The sequence below is a fragment of the Myotis myotis genome, unplaced genomic scaffold (assembly GCF_014108235.1).
Source record: "Myotis myotis isolate mMyoMyo1 unplaced genomic scaffold, mMyoMyo1.p scaffold_m19_p_17, whole genome shotgun sequence".
Classification (NCBI taxonomy): Eukaryota; Metazoa; Chordata; class Mammalia; order Chiroptera; family Vespertilionidae; genus Myotis; species Myotis myotis.
The window spans coordinates 23054770-23082182 of NW_023416321.1; the positions used below are offsets into that span (position 1 = coordinate 23054770).

At 40.5% G+C, this 27413-nt stretch overlaps 1 protein-coding gene across 10 annotated transcripts in view; it reads right to left on the reverse strand.

Moving 5' to 3' along the window:
- ACACA (acetyl-CoA carboxylase alpha) overlaps positions 1-27413 on the reverse strand; it is a 277027-nt gene that overhangs the window by 189978 nt on the left and 59636 nt on the right. For 8 of the 10 annotated variants that reach the window (XR_004972815.1, XM_036340342.1, XM_036340341.1 and 5 more), the window contains 4 exons: positions 10108-10240; positions 8203-8341; positions 2887-2996; positions 1258-1339 (listed from right to left, as the gene is read on the reverse strand). Coding sequence is in view for 9 of the 10 variants with exons in the window: in XM_036340342.1 (XP_036196235.1) it covers positions 1258-1339; positions 2887-2996; positions 8203-8341; positions 10108-10240 (464 nt within the window). In the remaining variant the exon portion in view is untranslated. Of the gene's footprint in view, positions 1-1257; positions 1340-2886; positions 2997-8202; positions 8342-10107; positions 10241-11052; positions 11135-27413 lie in introns of those variants that run through there. The other 2 variants (XM_036340347.1, XM_036340350.1) reach the window with 2 other exon arrangements.

Consider the following 27413-nt stretch of genomic DNA (forward strand, 5'->3'; position numbering starts at 1 on the left):
CCTAAGCCAGCAGGTCGTTATCTCCCGAGGGGTCCCAGACTGCGAGAGGGCACAGGCCGGGCTGAGGGACCCCCCCTTCCTCCCGAGTGCACAAATTTTTGTGCACCGGGCCTCTAGTATATACATAAAACCCTACTATGCAAATAGACCAAATGGCAGAATAACCGAACAACTGGTTGCTATGAGGTGTGCTGACCACCAGGGGGCACGCGCGGAACATAGCAGGCATTGGCTGCAGCAGGATGGTGGAGCAGATGAGCGGGGGTGCCAGACCAAGGTGGGGTGCCGGTCGCTGTCATTGGGGCAAGCCTCTCGTGGTTACTGAAAATTCTTTGCTCCTGCACGCTACAGTCCCACCCGATGCTCGAACCCACAGCTGGCGCCAGAGTCTACCACTCACGCCCGCTGCCAGCGCCTGGCGCTGGCCCCGATCACTTGGCACCCTCAGTGGGTACGAGCAGTGGCTGCCTGATCACCTACCTCCCCCTGCTCCTGAGGGGCAAATGGGGCCAGCAGCCACCTCTCCCACCTGCTGCTGGTGACAGCCCCGCTTATACCTGCAGCCGGTGCCAGAGCCACAGCTTGCACCAGCCCCACTTGCACCTGCTGCTGGCGCCAGCCCCAATCACTCTGTGCCATTAGCAGATGGGAGCAGGCCGGTGCCATCAGCGTGTGGGAGTGGCAGTGGTGGGAGCAAGGCTGCCAGCAGACAGGGAACTGGGGGGGCAGACAGGGAACTGGGGGCCGCAGCAGGAGGTGCCAGGCGGGGGCGGGAAGGATGGGCCAAGACCCGCTCCTGTGTCCACCACAGCCTTGCAGCCCACAGTTCCTTTCAAGGTGCACTGGGCCCCTAGTATAATCTATATGCTTAAATGTGAAGGGGCTGATTCATATTTAAGGGTACACTGCTAGGGTATCCTTAAGTATTCAATTATCTTTGCTATATAAAAATATGTTTTCCATATCTTTTCTTAGGTTAATGGCAACATTCTTAAAACCAGGGTTTTGGAAATCAGAGCCTCCTCCACATCTCATGGAAAAGAACCTAGGGACAGAAAACAAACCAAGATGTGGAGACATAAGCAGGGTATGAGAAGCGAGGAAGAGAAAACAAAATAATAAAGAGGTTACTCTGAGAGTTGCTGACTGATGAAAAATAAGAGAATGCTAAACAGAAAAGCAGAATATAGAGTAGAATATGGGCAAAACTGACAGAGAGGAACAGACAGACAGAAACAGTATGTCAGAAAGACTTACCCATGAAGGCGATGCCATTTTTCAAAAGAAGTTCTGGGAGCTTGGGATTCTCAGAAGCATGACCCCAGCCAGCCCATACTGCCTACAAGGGAATACAATATGGTTCATTCTTAAAATTCATATTAAAAGAAAGAAAAACATAACTGTATTATTCTCTACTAAGATTGGGCCCTACTCCCTGAGGTACAATATCTCCACAGCAGTCTAATACTTAATTCAGCTTCTATGCTTAATTCTTGGCAAACTTCTTACAGAAAAATAAGCAGTCCATTGTGGCAAAACCTCTGAATAAGTCAAATCTAAGTTGACTTGGATATTAAGATCCAGCTAGTCTTGTTGCTCTTTAGGAAATTCAATTCATAGCCTTTCAACTAGACTCTATAGAGGCTTTTCTAGGTTCTATAGAAATATTAGTTCTCCTTCACAGATTCAATTACTTTGGCCACACAACTCAACCTTTATATCTAGTGGTTATAATTCCCTATAAATCATGAGCTTTTTTTTCTTTTTGGGCTTTAAAACACTTACCCTAAACTTCTTCATACAAGTGATAGGGAAGGAATAAGCTACTTCTACACCATCATATTCTGAGCTAAGAATATTTCAGTGGAAATACAGCATCATATTCTGGGATAAGAATATTCCATTGGAAATGGTTTGAACATGAAATGGATAGAATAAATAATCTCTGTGGGGGGGGGTGGAGGAAACCCTTACAAAACTCCTGTTTATAGTCTGTTTACTTAGACTAAGTGCATCTTTCCATCTTTCCTTTCCTTGTTGGTTATATTTCACATGAAGGCATTTATAAATTTTCAACAAAGATGCGTTCTATAAAATTAAAAGTTCTTTTTTGGACATCCCTTTGTGCCTAACTGTAAAATCACTAAATCTGTTGTTATTGTTTTCTATGACCACTTACAGATTTTGTGTTTATCAAAAAAAACAGTGAAACATCGTAAACCATAATATGCAATAGTTTTCTTTGGCAATTGTAAATATTAGTTCATATGTGAACTATAGTGCTGAATCTGAATAATATCTTTAAAGTGGAAACATTTTTCCCTTTTTTTCAACTTAAAAAAATTTTCAAATACAACTGATATACAAACATTGTATTAGTTTCAGATGATTATATATTTATATAACTTCTGAAGTGATCACCTTGTAAATCTAGTACCTGCTTGACAACAGTTATTACAATATTATTGACTATTGACTATATTCCCCATTGCTGTACTTTACATCCCCATGACTGTTTTTATAATTGGCAATTTGTACGTCTTAATCCCTTCTCCTTTTTCACCAATGTGCCAACCCCCATCCCATCTGGCAATCATCAAAATGTTCTCTGTATTTGTGAGTTTGTTTCAGTTTTATTTGGTAATTATCTTTCTCTGTCTTACTTATTTACTTAGCATAACGCCCTCTTATTCTATCTATGTTGTCACAAATTGCAAGATTTCACTCTTTTTATGGCTGAGTAATATTCCATTGTATACATGCACCACTTCTTTATCCATTCATCTATTGATGGACAATTAGGTTGCTTCCATATCTTGACTATTGTAAATAATGCTGCAATGAACACATAAATTTGGCTTTAAAGGATACATTGGCATCTCTTACTTGAACTGGGATCCTTTTAGCAATATCAAGAATTAATTCAACATTTGCATAGTTGTTGTTGTTTGGTCCCCCTGGCACTGGTACATAGTGATCTGCCATCTTAATGTACTCTGAAAATGTAAGCAAATTAATAGAGAATACATGCTTTAGTTTCTGAAATATTACACAGAGAAAGACTATGTAAAGGACCATCATAAGTAACCATAGAACAAACTGCATTAATGGGGTAATTTCCAGGACCATTTATTTGAAGGCTCTGGCTTTATTAAGTCACTAATATGCACTAATCTCATATTTAGGAAGCTTACACTAAAACAGCAGTTCTCAAACATTTCACTATGTGACCTTTCTGGAAGGGTCTTCATGACCCCTATATCAAAAATAATGTGTCTGTGACTTAGAGGCCCATGTACAATTATTCTATTATGGGAAAAAGTCATAGTCTTAACACCCTTTATCTTCACCTTGTACTATATTCTGAGAAAGCCCTTTTCTTGATGTAGAACTAAGACAGAATGGGGATAGAGGGGAGAGTCTGGAGGGTTTGTAGACTGGCTAAACAGGAAAGGGTAGATACAGGAGTCTCCTAGGTGTTTAAAAAGGGTTTATCTGGAATGTTAGCAATAATAGATATTTGAAAGACACTTTAAAAAGAAACTTCTTTACCTCACATTACTTGTTTTGCTCAGTATTCCCATTTAAATTTGTCACCTGATGTCTCTCTCTTCCTATTCTGGCAACAACTGTAGCAGAGAAGCTACAATGTGTAGGACTGCACTAATAAGCACTTTACATATATATATTTCATTTAAGTCAACATATGATAGGTAATACAACACCCAGTTTATAGGAAATTACGGTCTGGAGTAGTTAAATAACTTGCTCAAGGTCCATTTCCAACATATATATTAACTTTTCTTATATCTTGTTCTTAACTTTTAAAGGCTTTAAGTCCTTTTAAAAAAAATTCTTACCCAGCCAGTGTGGCTAAATGGTTGAGTGTCAACCCATGAACTAGGAGGTCACAGTTTGATTCCAACTCAGGGCACATGCCCAGGTTGTGGGCTCAATGCCCAGTAGGGGGCATGCACGAGGCAGCCAGTCAATGATCTTCTCCCATAATTGCCATTTCCATCTCTCTCTCCCTCTCTCTCCCTCTCTGAAATCAATAAAAATATATTTTAAAAAATACTAATGCCTTAATTTAATACCACTGATATTATAATCCTTTCTAGAGTTCTATTTCTTAAATAACTTTTAAAGAAAGCAAAAAATTATATAAACTCTAAGTAAAAAAGGTTGGAAAAAGCAGGAACATAAATAGAAATAAAAACACCCCAAAATTTCACTCCCACGGATAACTAGTATTATTGTTTTGGTATTATATCTTTCTTTTTTTTTTTTGACTATACACAATGTACTTTTTTCCTATTATTATATCACGCTATCAATCTCCTTATGGCCAATGTTCTTCTTGGAAATTGTGATGAATAGACACTTAAATGTCTGCCACTATGATCCTAGTCTCCAGGTATTCATGTTTTAAGTAATCCACTCTCCTTGGGTGTGACTTGCTTCTGGCCAAGAAAATATGGTAAATATGAGATGTCATTTCCACGATAATATTACATATGAATGTAACCAAATTTAAACTCTCCCTTGCTGGCTTTGAGGTAGAAGCCACGTGACAAGGAGCCGAGAGTAGCCTCTAGCCAATAACCAGCTAACCATTCAGGCCCCAAGTGTGGGAACCCACAGAAAACTGAATGCTGCCAACAACCATGTGAGCTTGAAAGCAGACCCATCCAAAGTTGAGCCTCAGATGAAACTGCAACCCCAACTGACAAATGACTGCAGCTTTGTGATAACCTGAAGCAGAAGACCGAGCTCAGCTGTACCCTGACCTTCAGAAACTGTGAGATAATAAATGTCAGTTGTTTTGAGTTTGTGGTAATATTGTTACACAATAATAGATAAATAATATAGCAATTTAACAGAATGCATTCTCAGACCAATTAATGCTATTTTTTAATGGCTGCATGATATTTCATAGAATTAGTGTAGCACATTTTACTTATCCACTGATGGTGGACACTTAAGTTACTCCAAGTTTCTGATTATTTTAATAATGACTATCCTTATACAAATATATTTGCCCATATTACTGATTTTTGTTCCTCAGAATAAATACAAGAAAATACAATTTCTTGGTCAAAAGATATGAATACTTTTGTTCTTGTGTTCTTGATCCAATCCTCTCCCACCTCCTCTAGGTCTCTTGTAGACTTGTACCCCCTCCCTCTTTGATTTCTTCTTCTTAGACTATAAATATTCCCAAGTCTCTTTCAATTCAGAAAAATTAAAATCCTTCCTTGACCCTGAATTTCTCTTTAGCTTCTGCCTTTTCTTCTTCCGTTCTCATTCAAATTCTTAAAAAACATGTCTACTTTGGCTATCTCCATGTCACTTCCCATTCATTACTTAAAATTCTATATTAGTTTGCATACTCATATTGTTCTACTAAAACTATTCTTGCAAATATCAATGGTTTCATAATTGCTGGACAGATTTCTCTTCCTACTTTATTGAACTGCTGACACATTTGACCCTTCTTAATGAAATTCTTTCTTTTTGCTTTTCTCTTCTGCTTCTCCCATCTCTCTGATCATTTCTTCTCAGTATTGTTTATGGACCTACCTTCCTGCATCTATCCTATATCCTACCCTTCCATAAAGTTTCATCCTTAGCCCTCTTCTCTTTATTTTCTATCTGTTCTTTCAGGGAGTAGTGTTAACTAATAATGTAAACTCTTAATCTCTGGCTGTTATTATTTCTAAGTTTTAGAAGGGTATATTCCATTTATTGTAGAATTTATAGAATCTACTTGTACCACAAGTACTCCAAACCTAATCTGTCCCCCCAAAAACCTTACTCTTGCCCTAACTGGTTCGGCTCAGTGGACAGAGCGTCGGCCTGCAGACTGAAGGGTCCCAGGTTCGATTCCGGTCAAGGGCATGTACCTTGGTTGCGGGCACATCCCCAGTGGGGTGTGTGCAGGAGGCAGCTGATTGATATTTCTCTCTAATCGATGTTTCTAACTCTCTATCCCTCTCCCTTCCTCTCTGTGAAAAATCAATAAAACATATTAAAACAAAACAAAACACCTTACCCTTCTTGCTACATCATCTATTATTTTGCCCTACTTGATGGTACTAGTACCTGCCTAGTCAACCAAATTAGAAATCCAACAATAATCATTAACTCTTCATTCAACCACCAAATCTTGTCAATTTTGCCTCCTAAAGCTCTCTAAACCATCCTGTTCTTCTCTAGTCTCAGCCTTGTCATATCCTTTAGTATTGCCTTCCACAAACGGATCTTCCCAGATGCTTCCTGAATCATCTAATTATTCATGTTTTTAAAACTGTATCTATCTTTTAGAGATACATACTAAAATATTTACACACAAAATCATGTCTAGGATTTGCTTCAAAGATTGTGTGGAAGAGGGAGAAGGTGAAAGTATAGATGAAACAAGACTGGCTGTTGATAATTATTGATGCCAGATGACAGACAGATGGAAAGGGGTTCATTATACTCTTCTACTTTTGAATCATCAAAAACAACTAATCTATTTAAATACACATTCTTTAATGTTCAACACACACACACTCATCCCTAAAAAGATAAAGTCTATGCCCTTGATGATGAAAAACAAGACCCTTCTTGACGAATACTAGATCAGATTTTGTAATTTAACAAGCCACCTATAATTTCCAGAAAATGACTGTGTCACACCTTCAAACATTTGCCTATACTGTTCTTTCATCCTGAAACACTTTTGTCTTCTCCCTAATTGCTTCATTAATTCTTACTCAATTTTGGATAGGCATAACCTCTTCAGAAAGCTTTATCTTAGCCCTGCCCCCAAGAGCATGGGGCAGAGTTAAGATATCTCATTTCTATGTTCTCATAATACATTATGCATATTTATATTATAGCGTTGACCTCAAAGTACTGAAATTATTTGTTTCCTAGAGCCAGATCACATCTTATCCAACTGTAGGTCCCTATGTTTACTGAATACAAATAAATGAATTAATGGGAGCACTAGATAGAACTAGATGAAGGAAAAGAAATAACGCAAGGTAATTGACATTTATGATAGACAATTTCATCTTTACTGTGAACTAGACATTATGATCCTTCTTTTACAGTTTTAAAAATTGTGGCTCAGAGATGTTAAAGGGTCAATCTAAATGTTTTCACATAACATCAGATTTCCAAAAAATTGGTGCCTTCTCTGTTTCTAAATAAGGTACATAATACCCCTTACTCCTTAGGCATAGCCTTAACATCATTGTCTCAATATAGAGAGAACATATACAAAACAAAATGGTTTTAAAAAGATAGCTATTTAAAAAGCTGTTATCTGTGAGTACTCTAACTTAGAGATTATGCTTTAGTGATGAAAAGCATGGAGAGGAAAGCCACAACCTCTCAGCTATCCCAACATCTTTCAGCTGGAGGACCTACTAAGTAAAGAGAATGTGCAGAAGAGCTTGCAGAGTGAAAACAACTTGGGTCTCAAGAGGGCTCTCCCTCAGAAGAAAGGGAAAAAATTCACTGTGGCTCATAAGGGAAATAGTATTTCCTTCCGAACCTTTCCTCTTACACGTGTTAAAGTATGTGGCTTAGCAAATACTTGACACTGAAAAGGCATACACCTGAAAACCCAAATCAACACTTTTGTTCAATTTCCACCTATTTTTACCTAGAACACAAGGGTCTGTGTTGAGGTTAAATATAGCACAATCACTTGTATATGCTTATTATTAACACTCTTTAAAAGATGATCGTTCAGTTTGAGATTCCCCCTAAGTTACTATTCTCCTATTTACAGGCTGTGCTAGTCAATGTGGCCTCACCCCATAACAAAGAAACAGAATTTCCGGAGGATGAGGCCCAGAAATCAGGATTTTAAAAAGATTCCCAAGTGATTCTAATGTGCAGCCAAGGTTGAGAACCACTGCTCTAGAGTGATGCTTTCTTTCTTTTTTTTTTTTTTTTTAAATATATTTTATTGATTTTTTACAGAGAGGAAGGGAGAGAGATAGAGAGTTAGAAACATCGATGAGAGAGAAACATCGATAAGCTGCCTCCTGCACATCTCCTACTGGGGATATGCCCGCAACCCAGGTACATGCCCTTGACCGGAATCGAACCCGGGACCTTTCAGTCCACAGGCCGATGCTCTATCCACTGAGCCAAACCGGTTTCGGCTAGAGTGATGCTTTCTTAATGCAAATAACTCACCTGCATTGGCTTTAAGGTCTTCAGGTGTGACCATGACAACAAATCGGATTGCACGTTCATTTCGAAACATCTCGTAGGACCACCGACGGATAGACCGCATGCATTTCACTGCTGCAATGCCATTGTTGGCAATAAGAACCTGGGAGAGTTAGGGGATGGGAATTGGAGAAAAATAGAAAAAGCAAGCAATGATGGAAAGAAAGAGGTGAGACAATTTTTGTAGATCTATCTTATTTTGAAAAGGCAGATTTTCAATAGGAATTTGTATTCCTGGTCTAGGGAGTTAAGAACTAGCTCCCACATGACCAAGGGATATTTTAAAATGTTGGCTAAGGAAATACTTCAATATGTGCCTGATTCAACCTTATTCCTTTCTAGCTTCCTTCTTTTAAAAAATCCTCACCCAAGGATATGCTTTTTTTTTTAAATTGATTTTTAGAGAGAGAGGATGGTTAGGGAGAGAAACATCGATGTGACCGAAAAACATCAATCAGTTGCCGCCTGTATGCACCCTGACTGGGGATTGACAACCCCACAACCTGGGCATGTGCCCTGACGAGGAATTGAACTGGTGACCCTTCAGTGCACAGGATGAAACTCAACCAACTGAGCCACCTGGTCAGTGCATAACTTCATTTCTCTCTTTTTTTTTTAACCGTCACCTGAGGATATTTTTTCCATTGATTTTTAGAGAGAGTGGAAGGGAGGGAGGGAGGGAGATTAGAAGAAAAGGAGGGTGGAAGGGGGACAGAAAGCAGGAGAGAAACATCAACCCAGGTATGTGCCCTTGACCGGGAATAGAACCTGGTGCACTTCAGTACACAGGCCGATGCTCTAACCACTGACCCACACCGGCTAGGCCCATAATTTCATTTCTTGAAGGAAAAAAAATCGCAATTACTCAAATCTTGTGAGTCTGTGAAATTTTACTAAACCAATTACTAGGGAAAAGAAACTTAAGAGAGATGGTGTGTTATAAATAAGGATGGAGGAAAACCAAACAGTGAGTGTCATGCACTATTCTTTGTTGTAGTAAAATAAGGCAGAGGACCCTGAAAATGTATAAGAACCTGGAACCAACCACCACCTCTCTCCAAAATGCCGAACCCCAAATGCCTTAAAACTATAGAGCCTGCCTCAGAATGGTCACAAGAAAAAGAGAAGAATCAAGGATCCTGAGACTTCTCTGTAACAAACCTTTCATTACCCGTCTTGCAATCATGCCTCCAAGGATAACACAGGCTAGGAGACATATAATCTATCTTTATTGGAAGACTAACAGAAGGACACCGCTGAAGCAATACTTTTAGGAGTGGGAATGTAGGTCCCCATCCTTTAATCATTTAATCACTATGAACTATTCCAACCAAGCCATTCTCTCAGCTCTGACATGATTTAGATAAAAGTGACACAGAGTTAATATTTAAAAATACTTGTAATCTCTAAGTATTTCACGTGGTGTGTTCCCTCTAAACATCTCCAATACGTGGTGGAAGCCAATCAGTGTATCAAACTGTTTAAACTTTCTCTTCTGAAAGTCTCTACTTCCTTAGCTCCAAACCCAATGCTATGACATTATCTCCTCACCACCACTCCACAAGTTAACTGATTTCTCCTAGCCTCTCAGATCAATGCAGCCCAACCCTGTAAAATCACAAGATCTTTTAAAAAGAACTTGATGAGCACTGCTTCAACATCGTATTAGCTGTGACTAAATTATCAGTGGTTAATACATATTACAGAAAATTATTTAATAGGATGCTAGGGAGGTAGAAAGGATAACTTCACATGAAGAGGCAAGGTCTCTGAAAGTCTAAATTATCAGTTTTGAGCAAATCTAGACAACAAATCTAGGCATTAAATCTCATATACTTTGGAAAAGTATGTTAGCAGGTTACAACTTACCTTCTCAATCACTTTATTGCCCCCAAAGCGAGTAACAAATTCTGCCGGAGAAGCTACAGTGAAATCTCTCTGTGAGTCTATTTTCTTTCGGTCTCGGCCTTGCTTTACTAGATGCAAGCCAGACATGCTGGGCCTATAAAAATAAAGAAGCCATGAACGTCTGTCAATAGGATTTCTTCACACCATCTATCTCCCATGGAGACCTGCTTTTCACTTCTTACAACAGTACCTCCAACTATACCCTTGTGAAGACTGCATGCTGGGAGACCACATACTTTTTAAATGGAGGAAAAAATGCTCTTTGCTTGTGGAAATCTAAGCAAAAAATAACTGTTCCTGAATAATAAAAAAATAATATTAAGGTTTACCAACAGTGCCATCACAAAGAGATAGGCAATGGTTGGAATGAAATGAAATGGTAGAAATAGCAGACTCAACTGTTAAAACTAAAAATACAATTAGCAAGGCTGTTTCTGGATCATGATTCTGGCATACAGATGACCTTCACCTCTGTTTCTCTACCCTCCATCTTTCTTATGAGCGTTACCTCCACATTTTTAATTGCTTACTAAATGTTTTACTGGTGTATCCCATATATGTTTCAAAATCAAATTCTTTACAAGGCAGCATAACATACCATATTTCATCGATTTTAAGATGTTCCTCTTTTTTTAAAAAAAAAAATCTCTGAAATTGATATGTATCTTACAACCAATTGTATGATTTATTTAGTCGACAGTATTTTTCTCCTCAGTGGTGCCTGTAACAATTAATGGTGTTTTAGATTAGATAAAATATAGTTGTTGAAACTGCACAGACCTGGTTATAAATTCCAGATCTGTCCGCTTAATAGCTCCAATGAGTTTTAGCAAATAATTTAACCTTGCTCAGCTTCAGTTTTCTCTTTATAAAATATGCATAGTATTTACAGTTCTAGTTATTTACCTATTGTCCCTCAGCTCCAAGTCCACTCTTTTATGCTCTGTACTGTGAAAATAGGGCTACGCCTCTGCAAAATTGTTCAATTCTGCCAATGGGAAGACAGAGGGGTAAAAAAGAGACTTCTTTTGTGTTTTCCAGCTATTACCAGAATTGCTCCATAGTAACAGAAAGTAAACTCTAGCTTCTAGCATCTTTTGACATTCCTGGGAAAGCCTTGATGTATTCTCTTAGAGGTACCAGGAGCAGGAGGTTGTGGTTCCTGACAGTCAATACTGCCTTGCCATGCTTACTCATCCTCTGGGGTACGCTGCCTGGGCCTATCAATCACCCGTCAAGCCAGGTCTTCTCCTCAGGGATCTGAGCACCTACTTCTTCCTTTATGACCTCCCAGGTCTATGGGTGGTAACTGCTTTCTATAGGTATTAACTCTGGGTTACTTCAGTATCCCTTTTTCGTTCTTTTATTCTTCTAACACCCAAGTAACCAATTCTCACTAATGAATGTCGTCTTTATTATACCTAATGCAGTTTCTCTTTCCTTGACTGGACATTGATAGACCCTCTGAATGGGTGTTTTGAGGATTAAATGAGATAATAGATATAAATAAGTTCCTTTATACACTGTTTAATAGACAGATATTTTCTTCTATTCCTATTTTTCCTTCCTTTCTCCTATACTCCAACCTTGACATTGTAGTAATTTAACTTTTCAAAATAAAAGAGTATGATTAAAATTGTCCAACAAAGGGAGAACCAAGATGGCGGCATAGGTTAACGCCGGAGTTTGCTGCCTTGAACAACTACTTCAAAAGTGAAACTAAAAAACGGAACGGACATCACCCAGAACCACAGGAACGCTGGCTGAGTGGAAGTCCTACAACTAGGAGGAAAGAGAAACGCATACAGACACTCAGAGGAGGCGCAGTGCTGAAGTCAAATTCTGAGGTGCGGAGTGCGCAGAGCGGGCTGGCGGCGGAGGGCGCGGTTGGCGTTTTCAATCGGGAGGGAGTCGCAGACTCTAAGCTCCAGATACAGGCGAGTCTTTAGGGACCCAGACTCAAACGGGAGAAGCGGGACTGTCTGGCTTCGGTCAGAGCGAGTGCAGCTTTCTCTCTGAGCTTTGCAGCGGGTGCTGGGACTCAGAGAGGCAGAGCCCCTGGGGACAGGACTGAGAGCCGCCATAACTGCTCTCTCCGGCCCACCCTGTTGATCCTGTGCGACCCGCCCCGCCCAAGCCCTGCACACAGGCATTTGCTGGATAGCCTCAGGCAAACGCCAGATTAGCACCTCCCTAGAGGACAGAAGTTCTCTCACTGCAGACACAGCTGATTCTCATAGCCACTTGGCCTGGAGATCAAACCCTCCCTGGTATTAGCTACAACAATCAAGGTTTAACTATAAGACTGCGCACAAAGACCACTAGGGGGTGCACCAAGGAAGCATATAACAAAATGCGGAGACAAAGAAACAGGACAAAATTATCAATGGAAGATATAGAGTTCAGAACCACACTTTTAAGGTCTCTCAAGAACTGTTTAGAAGCCGCCGATAAACTTAATGAGATCTACAAGAAAACTAATGAGACCCTCGATGTTATATTGGGGAACCAACTAGAAATTAAGCATACACGGACTGAAATAACGAATATTATACGGACTCCCGACAGCAGACCAGAGGAGCGCAAGAATCAAGTCAATGATTTGAAATGCAAGGAAGCAAAAAACACCCAACCGGAAAAGCAAAATGAAAAAAGAATCCAAAAATGCGAGGATAGTGTAAGGAGCCTCTGGGACAGCTTCAAGCGTACCAACATCAGAATTATAGGGGTGCCAGAAGATGCGAGAGACCAAGATATTGAAAACCTATTTGAAGAAATAATGACAGAAAACTTCCCCCACCTGGTGAAAGAAATGGACTCACAGGTCCAAGAAGCGCGGAGAACCCCAAACAAAAGGAATCCAAAGAGGACCACACCAAGACACATCATAATTAAAATGCCAAGAGCAAAAGATAAAGAGAGAATCTTAAAAACAGTAAGAGAAAGAAACTCAGTTACCTACAAGGGAATACCCATACGACTGTCAGCTGATTTCTCAACAGAAACTTTGCAGGCCAGAAGGGAGTGGCAAGAAATATTCAAAGTGATGAACACCAAGAACCTACAACCAAGATTACTTTATCCAGCAAAGCTATCATTCAGAAGTGAAGGTCAGATAAAGAGCTTCACAGATAAGGAAAAGCTAAAGGAGTTCATCACCACCAAACCAGGATTATATGAAATGCTGAAAGGTATCCTTTAAGAAGAGGAAGAGGAAGAAAAAGGTAAAGATACAAATTATGAACAACAAATATGCATCTATCAACAAGTGAATCTAAGAATCAAGTGAATAAATAATCTGATGAACAGAATGAACTGGTGATTATAATAGAATCAGGGACATAGAAAGGGAATGGACTGACTATTCTTGGGGGGGAAAGGGGTGTGGGAGATGCGGGAAGAGACTGGACAAAAATCGTGCACCTATGGATGAGGACAGTGGGTGGGGAGTGAGGGTGGAGGGTGGGGCGGGAACTGGGAGGAGGGGAGTTATGGGGGGGAAAAAAGAGGAACAAATGTAATAATCTGAACAATAAAGATTTAATTAAAAAAAATAAAAAATAAATAAAGCATGGAATAAAAGGATAATAACTTAAAAAAAAAAAATTGTCCAACAAAGAAAATACCAGGTCCAGATGATTTTCAAAGACAAGTTCCATCTAATTTTCAAGGGCAGTAGTCTACCAAACTTCCAGACAATAAAAAAAGATGTAAAAACTCTACAGCTACAATAATACTGATACCAAACCCAGACAAAGATGTTACATGAAGATAAAAGTCTAGGTCCATTTTATTCCTGACTACAAATGCAAAATTCCTAAACAAAATATACTAAATAGTAGGGTATTAGTGCAAGGATGGGCAAAATTAGTAAAACAAATATGTTCCTCCATGACCAGCTTGAGTTTGTCCCAGGTATGCAAAGATGGCTAATTTTAGAAAACCCATAAATGTAAAAAACTATGTTAGATTTCCTAACAAGTACAGTAAAATGAAAAAAAATAGAGGCATTAAAATTGAAAAGAAGGAACTGTCATTATTTTAGAATATGGTAATTTACATAGAAAACAGAATATTCTGTAATAGAATAGTTGACATTCCTGGGATGTCCATTGATGCATTCTCTTAGCAGCAGGTTTTCCAGCCATTGCCGGCATAGACCTTAGTCAAGTGTCTTGATATATGATTAATACACAAGAAGTCCAAATATATTATATACAGTTGACTACATACAGATTATAAAATTAAAAACAGATCATAAAGCTAAAAACAACTAAAATACACATACTCTTCAGAGATATGTATAGATACAATAAGACAATATAAACAGAAAGACAAAAGACATGTGATTAAGAAAATTGATTATCTGGGTAGGGGAGGCAGGGAGAAGGGTTGAGGAGAGATTATATAATTAAATGTAGGTGATGGCCAAGGACCCGCCTTTCTTTTAAAAATTAAACAAAAGAATGTGGTGGGTTTCAAATCCTTCCTACATTATTAAAAACAAACAAACAGCTAACCAAATAAATAAATAATAGAGGGCCACACATGGAATAATGATATGTCATGAATCAATGATTATATAATTCTATACACCTAAAGTTAAACACATGCACACTCCTCAAAGGTCAACTTTCACTTATTTAGGGAAGGAGTGAAGAAATAGAGAAGATATAAACCTAGAACTAATAAGGAGCTGCTTGAGTATAACACAAAAACGGAAGCAAAGTCTATATTGATAAAAAAGGTGGGAAAGGAATTGGTTATAAGATTTAATCAATAGTTTAGAAATAAAATGAATCTCATAATCTTCACCTCTCATCTACTTTTTTATGGGACACTATTAGAGAATGTTGTCTTGTAAATAAATGAGTAACCCAAGAAAAAGGAAGACAAGGAATGCAAGAAACATAGAATCCAATACAGAAGAGAAGGGCATTCCCTAGATTGTTCAAATTGGAAGACAAGACTGTTCCAGGAAGTATGCATCTTGGAAGAAATGGACAGATCACCTTTTGTATTTAACCACAGAAAAACAAAATAAAACTTACCCATATATATAATTAATAAAAAAAAATATATATATATATATATATATGGCTTTGGTTTCTTTATATATGTACATATTTGCTTATTTTACATATATAAAACAAAACAATGTTATACATATAAATGTTGTTATATATAAAATGAGTTGTTGCCCTGGCCAGGTGGATAGAGTTGGCTCAGTGGATAAAGCATGGGCCTATGAAGGGTCCCAGGTTCAATTCCAGTCAAGAGCACATGCCCAAGTTGCAGGCTCGATCCCCAGTAGCGGGTGTGCAGGAGGCAGCCAATCAATGATTCACTCTCATCATTGATGTTTCTATCTCTCCCTCCCTCTCCCTTCCTCTCTGAAATCAATAAAAAATAAAAATTAAAAAATAAAATGAGTTTTTTTTATTTGACTCCCGGTAGAAATTTTCTTGGTCTTCCCCCCAAAGGGTGGAAGATGTCAAATGAAAAAGAAAAGAAAATGATGACTGTTCTAAAGACTAATTTTACCAACTCAGTTTTTTTTAAATATACTTTTATTGATTTCAGAGAGGAAGGGAGAAGGAGAGAGAGTTAGAAACATCAATGATGAGAGAGAATCATTGACTGGTTGCCTCCTGCATGCCCCCCACTGGGGACCAAGCCCGCAATCCAGGCATGTGCCCTTGGCCGGAATCGAACCTGGGACCCTTCAGTCCGCAGGCTGACGCTCTATCCACTGAGCCAAGCCAGCTAGGGCCCAACTCAGTTTTTTTAATGTTTTCTGCTTTTGCCAAAGTCCAGTTTAATTTTCATGTACTATTTTTTCCAAAATAATCCTCTCAAGATTTTGATTTGCAAAAACAAGCAAAGAAGGTAATAGAGGGACCCTTAAATACTGTTATCAAGCAAATCATTCAAGCCTTTTAAGTCAACTCTGCTGAAGAGAACAGACCTGCAAGAGGCCTGAAGAAGGCTAAGAAGGCCTGACTCATTTCTTCTTCAGCCTGAGTTCTAACAGCAGAAAGAAAAAGATCTCAGGTAAGTGAGCCTGAACAATCCAGTCTGGTTGCCCACTGTCACCTGCCAGGACAACTGCAGCAGGTACCTTTCCTAGTGCCACAGACACATTCTAAAAAAGTTTTCTTTAACACTACCTTCAACAGGGATGTGACACACTACACAGAATCGATATCTGTCTTCACAATAGTTGAAGAGTCTTTCACTCTTGAAAAACCAGCCAAGTACAGTGATCAAATCTGGCTCAGACTGAGGGAGATCCAAAATAACAGCACAGCAAGATCTGCACAGAAGTGCCTGTTTACAATTATCACACATGGGCTCAGGTGCTTTGTTTCAATTCTGAATGTAAAATACAGGTTGAGAAGTCCAGAATAAAATATGAGTTTTTATTCATTTCCTTTTTTAAAAAAACACACAGTTTCTTCGAGATATACAAAAAAATCATCAAAGCAAATTTCCCATCAATTTCAGGGCTTAACTGCAACACCTTACTGTTTTTTAAAGGTATATAGTGCCTAAATACAGCATCCTATAACTTACCTTTGAAGCACATAATATCTCATCTCCTTATTTTCCTCTGCAGAACCTCCATATCACGACAGCAAAGGAATGGAAGCTGCCTCTTCAGATGCCGGCCTTGTAAACACAAGCCACAGCTCGTCCTCCTGTTGCAGGTGCTTAAAACCCAGGAGGACAAGAGATACTGTGCCTTCTGCCTACTTCTTGGCCCTGCTTCAGTCAAACTAGAGTATTCCTGATAGCCTCAAGCTACAGTCCTTTTGTCCACTTTGTCCCCAATTTCCATATTTCCCTACCTTTCCTCCTTTTTATTTCCTCCCTACATTTGGCTCACACCTAGAATTAGCTGGCTTCCCAAAAGGATTGAGAGAATAGGGGAAGAAACATAAAAGTTTGTGTAACTAGAAAATAGATCTTAGCAACTCTGCGTTAGCCGCAGCAAACATGTTTCAACAACGATCACTTTCTTCTGCCGGTCACCAGAGAAAAGCTCCACAGCCTCTCCTGGCTGCCAGGAGCACATGACAGGGAAGGCCAGGGCAAAAGAGAAGAAAAAGTTTACAAGGACAACTAAGCCAAGAAAATAATGGGGTCACGAAATCCAGAGGGAGGAAGACAGCACAGCCTAGGTAAGTAATTTCTGAGGTCCAATCAAAACAAATAATACTGATTATCAAACTGCAAAAAGGGGAAAAGCAGGTCAAGCAGTAAAAAAACAAAAAACAAAAAACAAAAAAAACCAACAACAACAAAAACACAACCAAGTACAAAGGACAAAACCTGCCACTAGTAGGGAATTCTGTTAAAAGTGGAAGCCACAATTTTAATTTTCAGGCCAGAATAGTGATACACACACACACACACACACACACACACTTTTAAAAACAATAAGATGTTATTCACTAAAACTTGAAAATAAGAATGAAGCTGGTACAAATGAGATATAGAGATGTGGATAAAGTCCTTGAAAGGAAAAAGGAGCCCAAACAAATATTTTAAACACAGAGTTTAGCTGGTTTAAGAAAAACCCTGCCTAGAAAGGCTACTGGACACATCTATTGCTATGAAAGCAAATTTGCCACAGATGGACAAATCACAAATAAATAAATAGTGGCTGAATGTTACAGTAATATAGTCCTATTTTAGCTTTTAATTAGGTAGATGCTCATGACATTGCTGCCTTGTAATGGAGGTAACACTCTAACAGAATCTACAGAATCACAACTTCCTGAGGCAAGTCCTCCGGAATGGTATAATTCACCAGAGTCATATCTAACCTGATTTATGGACCACGGAAACATTCCCACCAAATTGCTGGGTAGAAATAGTTAATAATCTGATGCCAACTATGCTGAGAACCTATCAACGTTCCAGAAAAAAACAACAACACTCAAAACAGAAGCACACAAATGACCTGGTGTACAGATAGAAGATGAACAATAAAACTGAAGATAAAGTGATTAAGACAAACCTCAATCTTCAGACATTCAGGTGACCCCATATTGAAAAGACTCACTCAGGCCACTCAACATGACCATCCGCCCTAATAGAAAATGAATGTCTTGGGTTGTGTTCAGGTCTGTACCACTTTGTATCATTCCTTCTATACTATGCCAATCTCTGATAAAGTTAGTTGTTTACTTCTTCCTATTTCTATGTCTCTTCAGAAAAATATATCTCAAAATAGAGCACTGACACCTTTGTTTAAAACAATTATAGTGACAACAGATGTAGAAGGAACTCAATTTTACACACACATCTGAGTGTCTCCAGATGTAGGCAGTTCTCAAAAGATAATCACTTTCTGCCTTTATTATATATCCTGAACATTCAAAAACCAAATAAGCATTGAGTATAGAATAAAGCAGGCTATTTTGCACTCTATTGTATCAGGAAAATGTACCAAAGAGGCACACTCAGTAATAGAGTTCCTGCGTTCTTTCACCAAAGGGATCTTTCTAAAACAACTAAACACTAACACAGCACACCCAGATCCAAAAACAAAGCTAGAGCTTTTAATCTTTTATGGATGCTGCTCACAATTCTTCTAACACAGGAAATAAAAAGCCACATTCATCCATTTCTCCAAATTCAAACCATTCCCATTTTAATGTACCATAAACAAAGTGTCCAAGGTAGACACATACCTGGCACAAAATCCAACTAGAAGCCCACACTGATCCCAGCATTGTAACATGCCAAGCACCAAGGATGACGTAGCAGTTTATCCAGCAGACAGTGATGCAATGGCTGGCTTGATTGCAATGCAGACTGAGTTATACTGCAGCACACACTGTGAAAGACTGTTTTATACTGGGGCTTTTCCAAGCAGAGAAATCTTGAATCAAGGATATACCTCTTTTGAAAATCAACTGACCACATAGATAAAAGTTTAGTTGTGGACACTAAATTCTGATCCACTGATGTATATGCCTATCCTGCAGCAATGCCACACAGTCTTCATAGCTATAGCTTTATAGTAGATTTTGCAATCAGGGAGTATAACTCTTCCAACTTTGCTCTCCTTTTCTAAAATTATTTTGTCTTTTCTAGGTTCCCTGGATTTCCATGTAAATTTTAGGATCAGCTTATCAAATTCTAGAAAGAAGAAAAAAGTCGGCTGATTTTGAAATGAACTGTGAATTTAGGGAAATTTGCCATCTTGACAATATTGAGTTTTACAATCCCTGAACACAGACTGTCTCTCCATTTACAGGGTGGGACAAAAGTAGGTTTGCAGTTGTTCATATAGAAAATTATACAATAATCTATACTAATAAAAGGGTACTATGCTAATTAGACCAGACATCTTCTGGACATCCATCTGGACATCCTTCCGGACAAAGCCATGGTGGCGGGGACCAAGGCAGAGGCAGTTAGGGGCAACCAGGCCGGCAGGGGAGGGCAGTTAGGGGCAACCAGGCCAGCAGGGGAGGGCAGTTAGGGGCAACCAGGCCAGCAGAGGAGGGCAGTTAGAGGCGACCAGGCAGGCAGGAGAGGGCAGTTAGGGGCAACCAGGCCAGCAGGGGAGGGCAGTTAGGGGCAACCAGGCCGGCAGGCAGAAGGGTTAGGGGCAATCAGACAGGCAGGCAGGCAGAAGGGATAGGGGCAATCAGGCAGGCAGGCAGGTGAGCGGTTAGGAGCCAGCAGTCCCGGATTGCGAGAGGGATGTCCGACTGCCAGGATCGGTCCTAAACCGGCAGTTGGACATCCTCCGAAGTGTCCCGTATCGGAGAGGGTGCAGGCTGGGCTGAGGGACACCCCCCCCCCCCGAATGAATTTCGTGCACCGGGCCTCTAGTTAATCAAGAATAATTCAAGAATAAACTGTTTCGCATACTCACAACTATAAACCTATTTTTGCCCCACCCTGTTTTTAGCTCTTTAATTTCTTTCAGTAATGTTAATATTAGGAGAAGCTGAGTGAAGGATACAAAGGAACTCTTTGTGCTATTTTTGCCAATTCTTCTGTCTAAAATTATTTCAAAATAAAAAGCACCTGAAAGGGAAGGGTCAAAAGGAGAATAGTGAGAGTATATCATAAAACACAGGGAATAGTTTCAGTAATGAGTAAAAAGCCAAATGCTGCCATTAGGAGGTCACTAGTGAGTCTTCTAAGTTTAGTTTCAGTGAAGTTGTAAATGCAGAAGCCTAACAGCAGTAACTAAGAAGTAAATAGGATTACCAGTTGAAAGTGACAGGTTGAGCATTTGTTTATTACTGTTCCCTACCAAAATCACACAAAAAATGACAATCTATCCTATATAATAAAAGCCTAATATGCAAATTGTCTTCTTGGGTAGTCGTTCCACCAGGAATTTGACTACTCACCAGGGGGTGGCGCAGAACATGACGGGCATCGGCAATGCGGTGCTGGCAGTGAGCAGCAGTGGAGGCGCTGCCAGCCTCGATGGGCCCCAATGAGAGGGGAATCGCGGTGGGATGATAAAGCAGGTGAGCGGGTGACGCCAGGCCAAAGCGGGTGCGAGCAGGGGCCCGACTGCTCTGCTGATCACCCCGCAGATGGCGACCAGCAGTGGCGGCAAGGAGCAAGGCTGCTACCTGGCTCCCAGGTGCTGAGGGAGCTGGGTGGGGGGACCCTACCCCGATCAATAGCCCCGAAGGCGGGACGGTGGAGCAGGTGAGGGGGCGGCACCAGGCCAAGGCGGGGTGCTAGGTGGGGCTGCAGGGCTGCAAGGCTAGGGGTGCAAGCTGGGGCCCGATCTCCACAGGCCACCCCATGGGACCCCACCTGTGCATGAATTCGTGCACTGGACCTCTAGTCCTAGCTAATAATAGACAAACATGGTAATTGACCGTGCCTTCGCTATGCCTCCCATTGGCTAATCAGCAAGATATAAAAATTAACCGCCAACAAAGATGACGGTTAATTTGCATACATAGGCGTGAAGCGGTGGAGCGAAGGCTTGAAGGTGGCTCCAGCTGGAGCAGCGATGGCTTGAAGGCGGCTCCGGCCGGAGCAGCGAAGGCTTGAAGGCGGCTCTGGCTGGAGCAAAGGCCTGGGTCCCGGGTGCCGGAGGAAAACCGGTGCCGGCAGCCAGGGGAAGGGAAGGCCTATTGCATGAATCTTTTCGTGCAACAGGCCTCTAGTCTACACTAATAAAAGAGAAAAATGGTAATTGGCGTACAACGCTACCCTTTTCATTGGCTAATCAGGGCTATATGCAAATTAACTGCCAACTAAGATGGCAGTTAACTGCCAACAAAGATGGCGGCTAATTTGCATATGTAGGCACAATGCAGGGAGGCGAAAGGGAAAGCAGGAAGAAGCCCCCTGCCACTGACAGTGATTGGAAACCCAGGGGGGAGCTAAGAGGTGGGGGGCAGAGCCCCTGCCCCCCAGCCATGATCGGAGAATCAGGCGCCTCTGCCGCCCTGGCCAGTGATAGCAGGAAGTAGGGGTGGAGCCAGCGATGGGAGCTGGGCACCGTCGAAGCTGGCAGTCCCGGGAGCTGGGGGTCCCCTGCCCAGGCCTAATGCTTCGGCCAGAGGTGTTAGGCCTGGGCAGGGGCAGAGCGGGAGATCGCGGCGCTGCTGCCGCTGCGGGTCCCCGCTGCCCGGGCCGGACTCCTCGGCCAGAGGCGTTAGGCCTGGGCAGGGGCAGAGCCTGCAACCGTGGGGAGCTGGGGGTCCCCTGCCCAGGCCTAATGCCTCCACCAGAGGTGTTAGGCCTGGGCAGGGGCAGAGCGGGAGATCGCGGGGAGCTGGGGATCCCCTGCCCAGGCCTGACACCTCTGCCGGAGGCCTCAGGCCTGGTCAAGGGGCCGATCCGGTGATTGGTGATCGGAGGGTGATGAGGGTCAACTCCTCTGGCCGAGGCATCAGGCCTGGGTGGGGGGCGGAGCCGGGGATTGGAGGGATATGATGGTCCCCTTGCCCAGGCCTGAAGCCTGGGTCAGAGGCGTCAGGCTTGGGCGGGGGGTGGAGCAAGCGATCAGAGGGAGATGGGGAGTCCCCTGCCCAGGCATGATTCCTGGGCCAGAGGCCTCAGGCCTGGGCGGGGGTCAGAGCCAGTGATCAGGGGGAGATGGGGGTCCCCTGTCCAAGCCTGACACCTCTGGCGGAGGCGTCAGGCCTGGGCAAGGGGCCCATCAGGCGATCGGAGGGTGATGGGGGTCTACGCCTCTGGCCGAGGCATCAGGCCTGGGCTGGGGGCAGAACCAGTGATGGGGGGAAATGAGGGTCACCTGAGGGCTCCCAGTATGTGAGAGGGGGCAGGCTGGGCTGAGGGACACTCCCCCCCACACACACCCAGTGCACGAATTTCGTGCACCGGGCCCCTAGTATATATATAAAAGACTAAGTGACCAACCATACACCCATCCAACCATCCGACCGATCAACCGGCCAGTACATATGACGCGCACTGGCAATTTAAAAATAAACATTGGGCCTTAACTGGTTTGCCTCAGTGGATAGAGCGTTGTTGGCCTGCAGACTGAAGGGTTCCAGGTTCGATTCCGGTCAAGGGCATATACCTTGGTTGTGGGCACATCCCCAGTAGGGAGTGTGCAGGAGGCGGCTGAATTGATGTTTCACGCTCATCAATGTTTCTAACTCTCTATCCCTCTTCCTTTCTCTCTGTAAAAAATCAATAAAATAGCCCTGGCCGGTTAGGCTCACTGGATAGAGCGTCTGCCTGGGGACTGAAAAGTCCCGGGTTCGATTCCGGTCAAGGGCATGTACCTTGGTTGCAAGCACATCCCCAGTAGGGGATGTGCAGGAGGCAGCTGATCGATGCTTCTCTCTCATCGATGTTTCTAACTCTCTATCCCTCTCCCTTCCTCTCTGTAAAAAATCAATAAAATATATATTTTTTAAAAATCAATAAAATATATTTTTAAAAATATAAATAAATAAATAAATAAATAAATAAATAGACGTTGGCTTGGGCAGTGCACCAGGCCACTAGTAAAATAATAAGAGGCATAAAAGCATAAGAACAGAGAGAATGGAAATACAGACCCAACAGATTAGAGATGTCAAAAAATTATTGGAAAAAAGAGAGTGGCTGGTCAAGAATTAACTGCCTCCGAAACCAAAGAGCCAATCGTAGGAAAAGCCACTTAGAAACAAGCATAACTCTACTTTAGCACTCTGGAAAAACTCAGAAATTAGAAATACACAGTGTATCTCTACTAGAAAGGTTGGCGATAGAGTTGAAAACAAAATAAAGTCTGTAGTTTACTTAAAAGTACTGTACCAGTATGGCTCAATTGGTTGGAACATCATCCCATACACCAAAAGGTGACAGGTTCAATCCCCAGTTGGGGCACATATGGAAGGCAATCAATCGATTTCTCTCTCTCCGCCCCTTCCTTTCTCTAAAATCAATCTAAATAATAAATAAATGTAATGTGCCAATGTTAATTACTTAGCTTTAATAAATATAGGGTTACCAGAGAAATTATAGGATGCCCATTTAAAAAAATAAATTTTAAATAATCAATGACTTTATTTTATTTTTAAATATATTTTTATTGATTTTAGAGAGAGAAAGGGAGAGGGAGAGATAGAAACAGCAATGATGAGAGAGAATCACTGATCGGCTGCCTCCCACATGCCTTCTACTGGGGATAGAGCCCACAACCCAGGAGCCCGCTCTGACCCAGAATTGAACCTTGACCTCCTGGTTCATAAGCTGACGCTCAACCAATAAGCCACAGCCAGGCTAGGATGCCCATTTAAACTTGAATTTCAGACAAATAACCAGTACTCTTTTTCATGAATATGTCTCATGCAGTATTTGCAGTATTTAATTTTTTATACTAAAAAATCATTCACAGTTTATCTGAAATTCAAAATTAACTGGGAATCCTATATTTTTATTTGCTAAATCTGACAACTCTAGATAAATGAACAGTGATTAGGCAAAATGCAAAATTAGGAAAAGCTGAGTGAAGGATACATAGGCACTCTGTGCTGTCTTTGCCAATTCTTCTAAATGTAAAATTATTTCAAAATAAAAAGTTAAATTAAAAAATTAAGTTTATAAAAGACTTTAATAGCATGGGAAAATATTATTATGTAAAAAAAGCAGGAAACAGATATGTATATTCATTATAATATCTTCTATGTATGTATTCTTTAATGAAATTTATCCTTAATGGGTAAAAAACACTGAAAGGAAACATCAAATATTAACAGCAATTATCACAGAATGATTGTATTCTGGATTGTTTTATTTCTTTCTTTATACTTTTTGGATCTCCAACTTTTCTATATATCTAATAATTTTTAAAAACTTAAGTAGCAAACCACTTGTAAATATATGTTAATAGAAAGAAGAAAAAGAGCAGGAAACACAGCATTACATAAAATAAACACTGTCAAGCAACTGTCCTGAGCCCTGTTTACAACATTCATAATTTCATTTAGAAAATTAGGTAGGATTACAGAATCAACTCTGCAGACTATACTACATACACAGAAAGCTCCTGTTTCATGAATGGAAAGGAGTGGGTAGGAGGTAGAAGAAACTATTGCTCTCAGCAAGAGTAACAAGTTGCAGATCTCATAATGACCTTCTCTGTTTACTCACTTCTGAGACACTATGACAACTGGGAACCTCAGAATATCAAGGAAGGAGCATTTAGAGTAAAAAGTTTGGGGAACAAAAGCTCAGGGAGGCTAAATGAGAATGCTAAGAAAGTCAAAACATAAGAACACTCTCACAGGCCAACCAACAAGCAAAGCCAAAATATAATCTCAAAACTAGAGTCTGTTCTATTATTAACTAGAGGCCCGATGCATGAAATTCATGCATGGGTAGGGTCCCTAGGCCTGGCCAGCAATCAGAGCCAATCGGGGCCTTCTGGCTGCTGGCCAGGGTCTTCCTTGGTTCCACACAACGCCCTGGTGGTCAGCGCACATCATAGCAAGCGATCGAACTCCTGGTATCCCAATCGAACTCCCGAGGGGACATTTTGCATATTAGCCATATATATATATATATATATATATATATATATATATATATGTATATATTTCCCATGTTAAAGCTTGAAAGTGATGAGCCAAAAGATAGGATGGGAAAATGAAATTTCCCGCCCTCCCAATAATGGTTATTCTTGTGGATAAAGAACGGGTTTTACAGAAAGTGATCTCTCTGGGTAATCTGATCATAAACTCCTAACTGGGCAAGGTCATGGTGTGTAGTCATGCCCCAGGCATATAACTTTTTTAATAAAAGGTTTATTTTTCCCTTAAGCAAGCCCTGTCCACTGTTTCTGTGCATCTAGGTTCATACACCTTTGACATAAACATAATCACCCTCAAGAAAATACATATTCTTATTAAGGATCCTTTAATTCAACACACATTGCTTCCTCCCATCCTTTTCATGGAGTCTTCCTTACTTCCCTCCTTAATTTCAAATAAATTTTTTTAAATGGTGAAACGGTCATTCATTAGACCATTTCAGATCTTGCTTCCTGGCAATTGTTATCAGTTTTAGACCAAATAAATTCATAAAAGTTCTCTCATAAAAATGTCTGGACATTTCTTATGTTAACATCTGAATTATAATAATGACAATATGTTTGCTGTACTCAAGTTTTTCAAATCTAAATTTCCAAGTTTTAATCTCTAATTTGCAAAAGACTTAAAGAGATTTTTCCAGTTAACAATTTTTATCTCACAAAAAGGACTCCTCCATAATGAATAATATCACATTACACTAGTATGGCACATTTTACTTTCCCAAAAGCTTTTGCTGCTCTTATTTAATTTTACCTCCATCAGTAGATTTAAATGAAATTGCTTCAAACTCAGGAATTTAAAGTGAGAAACCAAAAAGATAAGAAAATCCTTATTTCTTTCCAGGTCAAACACAAACATATATACAGTTAAAACTAAAAAGCTCGCCCTGACTAGTTTGGCTCAGTGGATAGAGCATCAGCCTGCGGACTGAAAGGTCCCAGGTTCGATTCAGCTCAAGGGCATGTACCTTGGTTGCTGGCACATCCCCAGTAGAGGGTGTGCAGGAGGCAGCTGACCGATGTTTCTCTCTCATCGATGTTTCTAACTCTCTATCTCTCTCCCTTCCTCTCTGTAAAAAATAAAATATATTAAAAAAAAAAAAAAAGCCGAAACCGGTTTGGCTCAGTGGATAGAGCGTCGGCCTGCGGACTGAAAGGTCCCAGGTTCGATTCCGGTCAAGGGCATGTACCGGGGTTGCGGGCACATCCCCAGTGGGAGATGTGCAGGAGGCAGCTGATCGATGTTTCTCTCTCATCGATGTTTCTAACTCTCTATCTCTCTCCCTTCCTCTCTGTAAAAAATCAATAAAATATATATAAAAAAAAAAAAAAAAAAAGGAACAAACAACTAAAAAGCTCTGTCCTTTATAGCTTTTAATCAAATCATGTCATTACTCTTGTCCCCTTAACTTCCCTCTTGACCCAATGGCAGCAGGTGCTGAAAGCTACTCCTAGATTCTCTCAGAATCTAACCTCATCACCATTATTTCCTATGGATGATGGTCTATAATACAATTCTATATGATTTTTTTTTATTGACCATGAATTTTAGGAAACATAAAAAAGTAAAGTACTTTTCTTTCTGGACCAGAAAGGAGATAGGACTATACCTCACCTTCAAGGAGCCTTTTCTGAATGAACTTAATCATGCTCTCCTTCCAAAGTAGCAACTACTTGTCTTAAACCCAGAGACAGAAATTGTATGCTGGATTTATATATACACAAATAACAGCAATTACAGATTGTTTTCCAATGAAGTCATTAACCTAAGATGCTTGCTAAGCATGAAATGTTGGCCACTTGATATTTTGAGTATATATTTTAAGAAGTTTAAGAGAAAACTGAGATGGAGTTTCAAATACCATAACATAAATTATGGGATAAAAAATGTTTTTAAAAAATCACATACCCTAGAGGTAAAAGATCCAACTGTGGGGCTAATGTGATTCCAACTGGACCTCATCCAGGAATTCAGCATACTTGTTGACAAAACTGATTACAATCTTTGTTTGGTAGATAGCGTAGGTTGATGCAGATTTAGACTGCATTGTAAGAATGAAGAACAATCTGGCCTCAAGTGGTATCCCACAAGGAGCAAATGTCAATATCCATACAACTAGATGGCTCTATTATATGCCACCAAATCATACATTAGTTATCAAAATTAAGATGCCTACACTCAGTCTTAAATGATCTTTCTTCTCAAATATTC